The 12,156-nt window shown below is 40.2% G+C and overlaps 1 protein-coding gene across 3 annotated transcripts in view; it reads left to right on the forward strand.

The window, feature by feature from the left end:
• The window catches only part of CSTF1 (cleavage stimulation factor subunit 1), a 12,317-nt gene extending 2,456 nt beyond the window's left edge, over nt 1-9,861 (forward strand). For 2 of the 3 annotated variants that reach the window (XM_015148738.3, XM_015148737.3), the window contains exons 2-6: nt 761-961; nt 2,743-3,020; nt 3,180-3,377; nt 4,543-4,933; nt 9,076-9,861. In XM_015148738.3, the coding sequence (XP_015004224.1) occupies nt 793-961; nt 2,743-3,020; nt 3,180-3,377; nt 4,543-4,933; nt 9,076-9,335 (1,296 nt within the window). In that variant the 5' untranslated portion in view covers nt 761-792 and the 3' untranslated portion in view covers nt 9,336-9,861. Of the gene's footprint in view, nt 1-760; nt 1,871-2,176; nt 3,021-3,179; nt 3,378-4,542; nt 4,934-9,075 lie in introns of all 3 variants that reach the window. The other variant, XM_077952011.1, reaches the window with a different exon arrangement.
• Nucleotides 9,862-12,156: the final 2,295 nt, after the last annotated feature.

Here is a 12,156-nt window from a genome sequence, read left to right on the forward strand (position 1 = left end):
TTTACAGTTTTTTTTGTCTCTTAAGACTAAAGGAAAACTTAGACACTTGTAAATCAGTGCATGCACAGTCCTTCCAGATTTTTACTGTGTTTTTCATTTTTATTGTTTTGACCTTGATTGGCAGGATTTTATTGGGCAGCTCACCTTCGAGCCTTTCTAACGCATTTAACTCTGTTGAGTTTTTATAGTACAGTTGCTTTTTTTCCTTCATATTTTGATTTACTGTCGAATTAGATTATAGAATTACAGTCACAAGCTCAGTTGCCCTAAAACAGGTTTTGAGAATGAACATAAAAGATATTAGTAAACATACAGCCCAGCTAGTGGAACCAGCAGTCTAGGCCTTGACAAAACAGCAGCTATCTTGCATGTTGCAGGTGCTAGTCAATGTTTAATTAACAAAAGAAATGGAAGATTCTGGGATAGCAATAAAGAACAAAAATCATAGGTAGGTAGTTTGGTGGGGGAAGAAAAGTCGATGAGGGATTGTACCGTAAATATTGGCTAACATGACCTGAATAATTTCTGTATGCCAGGCACTGTGCTCAGGGCTCTATATGCACCACCTTGTTTAACTTCCAGTAACTTAACAGCTGAAGAACCTGAGGCTTAAGAGAAATGAGGTCAGCGACCAAAGACAATGCAGCTGGTAGCGATGGGATTTGAGTCCTGCAAGATTAAGTCTGACCAAAGAGTCCTCTGTTCCTTCTGTGATTTGCTAGAGCCTCTACCCTTCACCATCCGTTTTCCCTTTTTGCAGCTGGCAGGGAAACTGTCTTCCTGTTCTCCAAGATGTACAGAACCAAAGTGGGCTTGAAGGACCGCCAGCAGCTCTACAAGCTGATCATTAGCCAGCTGCTATATGACGGCTACATCAGCATCGCCAATGGCCTCATCAATGAAATCAAGCCTCAGTCTGTCTGTGCACCCTCGGAGCAGCTCCTGCATCTCATCAAACTAGGTAGATTGTGAACACAATTCCATATATCCCATGGCAAGGTTTTAGATGTTTGCATATGGCAGAATTTTTCAAGATTATTCTTGTTTCGTTTTAGTGCCTAGTACGTGCCAGGTACTTCAGTAAGTAAGTTGTTCAGCGTGAGTTCAGGAAGTAGCTCAGTAAGTAAGGGGTAAGCAAAGTTCAGATTATGAAGACCTTAAGCTGGTTCTGGCCTGAGGGTCTTGGTACACATTATCTGGAACACTCTGTCATATTACTGACTTCCTTCAGATTTTACATCAAATGTCCTCTGAGTTCTCTTAACCCCTCCTAAAATAATCCGACCCTTTCCTGCATTTTCCCGGTTACCCTGCCATAGTGATCCCATTTGTTTTATAACAGTCATTTTGAAATTTCCTTTATCATTTGGATTGTTTCCCATATGATCCTTACCTCCCCACTTCCCACCTACTGCCCCCTTGTCAAAAAAGACTACAAGTTCAGTAAAGATCAGGACCTTGTATTATTCAGCAGTATATCCTGGAGCCTACCTGGCTAATAATAGAAAGCACTCAATAAAATATTGAATTACCAAACAGGTTAATACCCTTGGACGTGGCAGTGCCAATTGTGAGCATTTCTCCTGGGGAAATAAAATGGACAAACTGCAATGCCCAACAACATGGAATTAGCTGTAAATTTTTCGATATCCATAAAATTGAATACTACAACATAATTATATAGATGAATATTTATTAGCCAAGATACGCTTTTGCTCTGCTTGATTAAATGAACAAGTGAGTCACAACATGTTACACAGCATTTCTCTATTACTGTTTTGAAAGATAAAACAGCTGTGCATGGGGAAGGATCCCTAAGAATTTATACCAATACGTTAACAGTTATTATCTCTGGGTGGTAAAATTCAAGGTCATTTTTTTTTTTTTTGGAGATGGAGTCTCGCTCTGTTGCCCAGGCTGGAGTGCAGTGGCCGAATATCAGCTCACTGCAAGCTCCACCTCCTGGGTTTACGCCATTCTCCTGCCTCAGCCTCCCGAGTAGCTGGGACTATAGGCGCCTGCCACCTCGCCCAGCTATTTTTTTTGTATTTTTTAGTAGAGACGGGGTTTCATCGTGTTAGCCAGGATGGTCTCGATTTCCTGACCTCGTGATCCTCCCGTCTCGGCCTCCCAAAGTGCTGGGATTACAGGCTTGAGCCACCGCGCCCGGCCCAAGGTCATTTTTATTTTCTTGTTGATCCATAGTGTTAATTTTTCCTCTACTAATCAACATATTATTTGATTTGTCAAGTTATTTATACGTTTTAAATGCATATTCTTGATAAACCTTTTTTTTTAAATATCAACTTTCTTTCAAAAACATTTCAGTAGCATTCATGTTAACAATGTAGCTAACTTAATGAGCATCAGAGCTGCTGATACATCTCAACCCTAAAAATATTAAAATTTGGAATGAAAAAAATGGATAATTTAACTACAGAACTATTTTTTGAGTTTCTGTAGTTGTAGATAAAGTAGTAAACTCTGGAGGCAAGAACCTGGGAAAATGACTTTGTCTATTGGAGCCTAACTTCCAGCGAGCCATGTGGCCTCACAGCGTGGTGAACTTTGAATAGCATGGGCAAAATACACAGTTTTGTAAAGCATTAGGTGTCACGCGACTCCAAGAAATAGGAAGTTGACGCTGGTGAGCATCTTTCCAGTTTGGATCTAGAATTTTATCTTGGCCTTTTAAAAAAAAAACACTTGTTTTGTTACGCCTTTAATTTTGATTTCTTTCAGGAATGGAAAATGATGACACCGCAGTTCAGTATGCAATTGGTCGTTCAGATACTGTTGCCCCTGGCACAGGGATTGACCTGGAATTTGATGCAGATGTTCAGACTATGTCCCCAGAGGCTTCTGAGTATGAAACATGCTATGTCACATCACATAAAGGACCCTGCCGTGTAGCTACCTATAGTAGAGATGGACAGTTAATAGCTACTGGGTCTGCTGATGCTTCAATAAAGATACTTGACACAGAGAGGATGTTGGCCAAAAGTGCCATGCCAATAGAGGTAAAAATTCCAGTTACATACTTACTGATTGCCTTCTGTTTTTCATTTTTGGAAAAATGAGAGTATGGTTCAAACCAGCTTTAGTTTGCTACAGTTGTGGATTGTGTACTTGGATTCAGACACATTCTGTACCTTGAGCATCTCTTCTTGTTGGTCTAGGTCATGATGAATGAGACCGCACAACAAAATATGGAAAACCACCCAGTGATTCGAACTCTTTATGACCATGTGGATGAAGTCACGTGCCTCGCTTTCCACCCCACAGAACAGATCCTGGCTTCTGGTTCAAGGGACTATACTCTTAAATTATTTGATTATTCCAAACCATCAGCAAAAAGAGCCTTCAAATACATTCAGGTAGGAATCTTTGGAAAGGAGCTTTACATTTTTTCTTAAATACAATGAGCTCTTGTACAACTGTTCTCGTTGTAAAAGTAGTCTCGGTGATCGTCCCGTGAGACAAGTATAGACCAGGATGCATGCCGGATGGCAGATGGATCAGATTTTGTTGGCACATAGGCCACATGCTCTCATGTACCTGCTCCCTGTGGCTGGTCAGAGTTTATAATCTGACCCTTTGGAGGGTTTGGAATCCGTATCACTCTTTAAAGGTTGCAGATCCCTGTTATAAACAAAACATGACCAGCTTCACTAATGTATAACTTAGAGGAATAAAAATTCAGTTGAAAGTATTAAGTGTTTCCTGGCAAGGTGACATTTGTTACCCTATTTTGAATATGCATTGCAGAAATACTAATGTTTTAGTTGTGGCTTCTGTCTGTTTGATAATTAGAGTAGGCTGGTTGCAGTGGCTCATGTCTGTAATCCCAGCACTTTGAGAAGCCAAAGTGGGAGGATCACTTGAGCCCAGAAGTGTAAGATCAGCCTGAGCAATGCAGTGAGACCTCATCTCTTCGAAAAAATTATTTTAATCAGCTGGGCATGGTGGCACACGCCTGTGGTCCCAGCTACTCAGGAGGTGGAGGCAAGGATGATCATTTGAGCCCAGGAGGTTGAGCATGCAGTGAGCCGTGACCGTGCCACTGCGCGGTCTGCCTGGGCGACAGAGCAAGACCGTGTCTGCAAAAAATAATAATAAATAATAGTAACTTAAATAATAACAAAAAATAATAAAAACTTAATTTTTTACTCAATATTTGCAGCCCTAGAGCAAATGAAAGAAGCTCTTAGGTACAAGTTGTACTTCAGTAACCAATGCATGAATGTGTCATTGTCTGATAATACTCCATCCTTAGTGGAGTGTTACTCGGTGTTCATTTGTAAATAATGAAGCTCACTTCTATAGTTTTTGGAATAATGTAACCAGTAAATATTTAGTTTTGGGAATCTATTCAAAAAATACTTTCATGTATTCCGAAAAGCACTTTTTTTCTTATGATACCTGTGTAATATCTAATGATTGTTTTATGGATTCTTTTCATCAGCCAGATATTTTCCACATTTCCTCTGGATTTAATTGTTCACCAGTTGATCACTTGTGTTAACGTCTCTGTCCTAACAGGAAGCTGAAATGTTACGCTCCATCTCTTTTCATCCTTCTGGAGACTTTATACTTGTCGGAACTCAGCATCCTACTCTTCGCCTTTATGATATCAACACCTTTCAATGTTTTGTGTCTTGCAATCCTCAAGATCAACACACCGATGCTATATGTTCCGTTAATTACAATTCTAGTGCCAATATGTACGTAACTGGAAGCAAGGACGGCTGCATCAAATTGTGGGATGGTGTTTCAAATCGATGCATCACAACTTTTGAGAAAGCACACGACGGTGCTGAAGTTTGTTCTGCCATTTTTTCCAAAAATTCTAAATACATTCTCTCAAGTGGAAAAGACTCTGTAGCTAAACTTTGGGAAATATCAACAGGACGAACACTGGTCAGATACACGGGTAAGTGAGAAGTTGATGTTACTTAACATTTCTGTAGTGTTCACACTTTCCAGAACTCTCTTTTAGGACCTCACAATACAGCAACACAGTAAGTCTATGCATTGAGCAAGGCAGATGTTATCCCTTTCTTAGATAAGAGGAAACCAAGACTTACCGGTTAAGTCGTTTAGCCAAGGCTGTAGTTCGTAAGTGACAGAGCTGGAAATAGAACTGTGCTTTCTTTGCTCTTCTGAGCACCTCACACTGTGGACTAGGTCTGGATTCCATGCAAGTAACATTTGAGAACCTGGTGATCCATTTGTAGACTGGCCTGCCCTCTTTCCACAGAAAAGTGAAAGCAATCCAGAGAAAAGTTTCCAATAGTAGATCTCAGTATTACTAATATATGCATTTGGGAAAGAATGGCTGAGAGGAAAGATCTTATCCCATTCCTAAGTGAGCAGAGCTAGCCCCCAATGGAAACCACGTGAGTTCTGAATGCAGATATAAAGTAGGCTAAGCAGACAGAAAAAAATTGCATCCATTGAATTCTCATTAATGTATGTTGGTCTCATTGGTAACTACTCACAGTAGTGCCTGTGGAGTATTTTTATAATGAAATCTATTTAAATTGATCCTATCACTAGTAGGGCCCAAGTCTGGTTATTTGATAGTGAATGTTAAAACACTGTGTCTTCTGTTCCTTGTAGCAGCAAAGACTGTTTGGTAGAAAACCTTCAGAAAACTTCTGATTGTTTTCTCAATTGTGAGATATGTTTGTATCATACACTAAAATTGGCATGAGCATAACAAAGAAAATCACAAGAAAACGGTATTGGAAGAGACTGGACTGTGTTGTTTGCATTGAAGAGTCGGTGACATCTGACCCACTAGGGGGCAGCATAACCTGCCTTAGATTTGTCTCATTGTAACCAAAGTTGGCTTCCCCAGCCATCTCTCTGACTTCTGATACAACTAGCAAATCTTAGGAAGAGCCATTTTTATCATAATTCTTGGTGACTTCATTGAAACACTTGTATAAAGCTGTTCTGAAAAGTATTTATTATAAAGAACTGCTTTATAATAGTTGTGTTTGTTGCAAAAAGAAAATACAAAAGTGATCAGAGTAAATGTGAAAATACTCCCCCTATAGAAGTTGTAACTATTTTAAGGAGTGTGCTATATCTGGACAGATACACACCAGCCTACTGACAAGAGCTTAAATATTTACTCTAGGAATGTTTTGGATGTTTTATAGTAGTATGAGGTTGATCGGCTTGTTTTAGTGGGGAATAGCAGTGTGGTTTTTCAAAAATGTGATTATGCTGAATTTATGTGCAAATTCCCCTTTTCCTTTTTTCTCATTTCACAGATCAAGCCCCTGTCATGTCAGCATGTTAAGATTTCTGTTCCTAGTTTTAATAATTAGTTAGAATTTGGGCTGGGCACGGTGGCTCACGCCTGTAATCCCAGCACTTTGGGAGGCCGAGGCAGGCGGATCACAAGGTCAGGAGTTCAAGACCAGCCTGGCCAATATGGTGAAACCCCGTGTCTACGAAAAATACAAAAACTAGCTGGGCGTGTTGGCGGGCGCCTGTAGTCCCAGCTACTCGGGAGGCTGAGGCAGGAGAATAGCTTGAACCTGGGAGGTGGAGGTTGCAGTGAGCCAAGATCATACCACTGCACTCCAGCCTGGGCAACAGAGCAAGACTCCATCTCAAAAATAATAATAATTATTATTATTATTATTAATTAGAATTCAAAGGGTTTCTGAAATGATGAAAAGGGAAAAACTATCAAGAAAACTTTAGAAATTGGGTTGCAAAAAAATAAAAACAATATAAATAATTAAAATACAGGACTGGGGGCAAGTAGTTATAGCATATATACAGATGTTAGACAATGAGTTAATATCTTAATCTGTAAAGAGAACTCAAATAGGAAAAAGAAGAGTCCAAACTTGAGAGAAAAGGAGCCAAAGGACAGGGGACTGCAGAAGAGAAAAATGGTCAGGAAATATAAGAAAAGGTGGCCAGCCTCGCTGCAGACCCAATAAATGAATATGGGGACCTGGTTTTGTTCATCAGATTTTAGGAGTCTTAAAGATTTATATTAATCTACTATTGATAGAGATTTGAGGATATCATGTTTGGTTGGTCAGAGAGTCAGCTGGTAAAATATTTCAGCACAGTTTGGTATCATATCAAAATTTTAAATACATGCTTTTTGACCCACTATATCTACTCTTAGAAATTCAACCTAAAGAGGTAATTGGACAAACAGGCACATGCCCATAAAAGATTGTGTGTCCCAACATCATTTGGAGTGGCTGAAAGTTAGAAACAGCATAGATGTCCAATAAGAAGCATTAAGGAAATCTGTTACGCATCTGTGGACAACGTACACCTTTAAAAATAAGTATGCATGCTAACATTGGCTGAGCACTCACACTCCAGAGCCTCCCATGCATTCTCTTATTCTTATCCTCAGCCCTATGGGGTAGGTTCTGTAACTACCCCGTGGAACAGATGAGAAAATTAAGGCTGAGGGATGTTAAGTAATTTGCCCAGGGTCACATCACTAGTAAGTGTTCAACCTACATCTGACCACAGAGTTTGTGTTTTTATCCACTAAGCTGTATTCTGTCTTTACAGATCTGCACTACATATGCTTGAATAGTAATAGTATATGACAAATGCTCTGACTTAAGTTACAAATGAAACTGGGCGTTGTGGCTCACACCTGTAATCCCAGCACTTTGGGAGCCCGAGGTGGGCAAATCATCTGAGGTCAGGAGTTTGAGACCAGCCTGGCCAACATGGCGAAACCCCGTGTCTACTAAAAATACAAACATTAGTTTTGTGTGGTGGCGCATGCCTATAATCCCAGGTACTCAGGAGGCTGAGGCAGGAGATCTCTTGAACTCGGGAGGCAGAGGTTGCAGTGAGCTGAGATCACACCATTGTACTCCAGCCTGGGCAACAGAGTGAGACTCTATCTCAAAAAAAAAAAAAAGAAAATTTACAAGTGAGCACCTAACACTTAGATATTTCGAAAGGGTATTCACCAAAGTATTGACTGTTTCCTCGGATAGGTGCAATTATTAAGCAGTTTTTATTTTCCTTTTTATACTTTATTTGGTAGTTTAAACATTAAAATATGTAATTTATAGTCATAAAAAGGCTTCCTTTTGGAAAGCAGATATTCATATACTTTGTCTCAGTAATTCTGTTTCTAGGAATTTACTCCTAAGGAAATAAAGCTTTCTGTACAAAGGATATTCATTACAACATTACTTATAATTGATATAAACTAAATGTTAGGAAGTAAAAGAATTGTTAAATAGGCCAGGTGCAGTGGCTCACACCTGTAATCCCAGCACTTTGGGAGGCTGAGGCATGTGGATCACGAGGTCAAGAGATCAAGACCATCCTGGCCAACTTGGTGAAACCCTGTCTCTACTAAAAATACAAAAATTGGCTTGGTGTGGTGGCACGCACCTGTAGTCCCAGCTACTTGGGAGGCTGAGGCGGGAGAATCGCTTGAACCCAGGAGGCGGAGGTTGCAGTGAGCCGAGATCACACCACTGCACTCCAGCCTGGTGACAGAGCGACTCTGCCTAAAAACACACACACACACACACACACAAAAGAATTGTTAAATAAGTAATGGGGCTTCTAAACATGAGGCACTTTGCATCTAGTTAAAAAAAACATGGAAAAATGTACTAAACATAAAGTTGGTTTAAAACTATAATAGAAAAATATAGCGGCATCAATTTTATATGTATTTTTAAGCCTCGAAGTACATTAGGACAGTAACAGTATTGCTTCAGGTAATCTGGTGGTCTCTCTCTCTCTCTCTTTTTTTTTTTTTTTTCCTCTGATACAGTCTTGCTCTTGCTCTGTTGTCTGTTGCCCAGGCTGGTCTTAAACTCCTGGGCTTAAGCAGCCCTCCTTCCGCAGCCTCCCAGAGTACTGGGATTATAGACGTGAGCCACTGTGCCTGGTTTGATTTTCTTTTTTGTACTTTTTTAGAGTTTCTGAAAGTGTACAAGGTGTATCACTTCGACAGGTTTAAAATGCTTTTACATTGAATGCTAGAATGTTCTGACAGTCTAAGATGTGGACTTAGAAAGCTATCCCTCTTGGTCTCTGTGGCAGGTGCGGGTTTAAGTGGACGCCAGGTGCACCGAACGCAGGCTGTGTTTAACCACACTGAGGACTATGTGTTGCTGCCCGACGAGAGGACGATCAGTCTTTGCTGCTGGGACTCTAGAACAGCTGAGCGGAGAAACCTGCTCTCACTGGGGCACAACAACATTGTACGCTGCATAGTGCACTCCCCCACCAACCCCGGCTTCATGACGTGCAGCGATGACTTCAGAGCGCGGTTTTGGTACCGGAGATCGACCACCGATTGAGCCGCCCTCTCCGTAGGGTTCTTTCTCGAGGACTCTGCCCACCCCCCACGTCCTGTCTCAGCTGCAGTCGTAAGTCAGTGCACCATCCTTGGCAGTTTTGCTGCCACCTCTGTCCACATCTTTCTTGGATTTGTATAAAAGAATCTTTTTTTACCTTGATGTACAATCATGGTGGAAAAAGCTGGAAACACAGATCTGTGCAGTTCTACATTCACTGATTATTGCAGTGTGATTTTCATCAGTTTTGTAAATACAGGACTTGCCGTTTCTTTTGATCTCTTGATTGAAGAAGGATAGGGTATTAAAGTGCTTTTGTCATGAGGAATTTTCATTTGGTTCTTTTGTCAACTTTCTTGCTTGTTCTGCTAAACCCTCTGTGTATTTCCATTCCAGATATATTTGAACAGATAAGTAGGCATGCAGCTCTGAGACTCCAGAGTTTTATGCCATATCAAAAGCATTTTCAAGAATCCCTCAATTCTATCCTGAAATGATGTTATTCTGATAATAAAGCTCAGATCTGCAACTTTAGTGTTACATATTTTTCACTTCAATAAAATTAATGGCCAGTTTTTCCTGACAATTTATAGGAACAGTATCTTTCAACATACTCGCCACATTATCCTGAAATATCTGCAATACTTGTCTTTAGTAACTGCATTTCTGTTAAGATTATGATTTGATGAGAAACAATTGAAAATATATCCGATCTAATCAAATTAGGTCAGCTTCCTATTGCTCTCAGGTGTTGCCTGTCTTCACGAATGATTAGTATCGATTGACTTCATTCTTAGGTAGTTTTAAATCTTCATTTCTCTTCAGCATGAACTAACTTCTCATCATGGGGGCACATAGTAACTGCATTCTCAGAAGATTTATGCAGTTAACCAACTGATACAAGTTTTCTTTTTCTTGAATTTTTTTTTTTAATTGAGACGGAGTTTTGCTCTGTCGCCTAGGTTGGAGTGCCGTGTCGTGATCTGAGCTCACTGCAAGCTCCGCCTCCCGGTTTCACACCATTCTCCTGCCTCAGCCTCCCGAGTAGCTGGGACTACTGGTGCCCACCACCACGCCCAGCTAATTTTTTTATTTTTATTTTTAGTAGAGCCGGGGTTTTACCATGTTAGCCAGGATGGTCTCGATCTCCTGACCTCGTGATCCATCCACCTCAGCGTCCGAAAGTGCTGGGATTATAGGTGTGAGCCACCGCACCTGGCCTTCTTGGCCTTCTTGAAACTTTTTAGAATATGACAGTACTTCTCTGGATTCAGCACTAGCAGAGTCAGAGAACTCTGAACTCCCCTCGTACAAACATAAACTTTGCTTTATATTTATCCCAAAAAACAAATACCTTGTGATCTGCATAGGAGTACCTAGAAATATAATCTGGGATCATTTGATAAAAATAGTAAATAGATTGAAGTAAAAGCAATTGCTTTGTATTATAGGAAGTTTTGTTTTGTTTTGTTTTGTTTCTGAGACGGATTTGCTCTTGTTGCCCAGGCTGTCATGCAGTGGCACGATCTCGGCTCACCGCAACCGCCGCCACCTGGGTTCAAGTGATTCTCCTGCCTCAGTCTCCTGAGTAGCTGGGATTACAGGCATGTGCCACCATGCCTGGCTAATTTTGTATTTTTTTGTTAGTAGAGACGGTTTCTCCATGTCGGTCAGGCTGGTCTCGAACTCCCAACCTCAGGTGATCCGCCCACCTCAGCCTCCCAAACTGCTAGGATTACAGGCGTGAGCCCCCATGCCTGGCCCCATTATAGGAAGTTATTGAAGTTGTTTGTGTAAAAATTCTGCTTTAGTCATCCTTGAGGATCATTTTAACTCCTTGATCTGTAAACTTGTCTTAAGCATCTTAACATGTTACATCACAGGGTTTTAGCTCAGATTTCCAAAGAGCCATATTTTTTGGTACATAGTGAGTGTCAATTTCCAGTTGTATTTTGCATCCTGATTCTGATATTTGAACTTGGCCATCTGTGGGTGCTACTCTCGTAAGACTAAAAGACGCCTACTAAATAGGAACAAGGATAACCGGTTCTACCAAAAGCATTACCAACCAAACCTCCCCAGTTCTTTTTTCAGACTTTCCTTTTGCTTTCGACCTATTAAACTGTAAAGCAGAGATTTAACGTTTCCCTATTCTTCTGCTTTGACTCACATACTGAAATGACCACACGGCACGCCATTGAATCTTTTCAGTTGTTCAGAAATTAAAATAATGCCCATGTTTTACAGGTTTTGGAATAGTCTCAGCAATGGATCTGTAATTTCAGGACCTGTATTTAAAAGATCAAGATAGTTTTATATGTTTCAGAATTAGCTGTTTTTTTTGGTTTTTGGGTGTTTTCTGTGGGTTTGTTTTTTGTGTCTTGTTTGGTTGGTTGGTTTTTGTTTTTTAGGTGTTTTCTGTGGGTTTGTTTTTTGTGTTTTGTTTGTTTGTTTTTGGGTTTTTTTCGCTTTTCAAGGGTCACTCTCTCGTGAGCCTGGTGTAAATGCCAGGAATGTTGTATGGACTTAGCATCTGCATCTCGTTAATTGTACCACACAACACTGCCGTTCAAATAATGAATAATATCTCGTCAGGATACGAACTTATACCCTCTGTGTTTTTTTTTTTTAAAGGTATGTGATTTCTGAAATAAACTTTTTATAGAATGATAAGCTAGCTTATTTTTTTGGAACTTACTTTGAATATTTCCCACATTTGAACATCTGTTCTCAAACAGCAGTTATGACTTTGGTACTGTTCACACTTTCTTTAGTGCTTTGTTCCAGAAGTCAGGTTTTTATAGCTGGATCACCTTTAGCTCTG

Source organism: Macaca mulatta, chromosome 10 (assembly GCF_049350105.2).
Source record: "Macaca mulatta isolate MMU2019108-1 chromosome 10, T2T-MMU8v2.0, whole genome shotgun sequence".
In the NCBI taxonomy this organism is placed as follows: Eukaryota; Metazoa; Chordata; class Mammalia; order Primates; family Cercopithecidae; genus Macaca; species Macaca mulatta.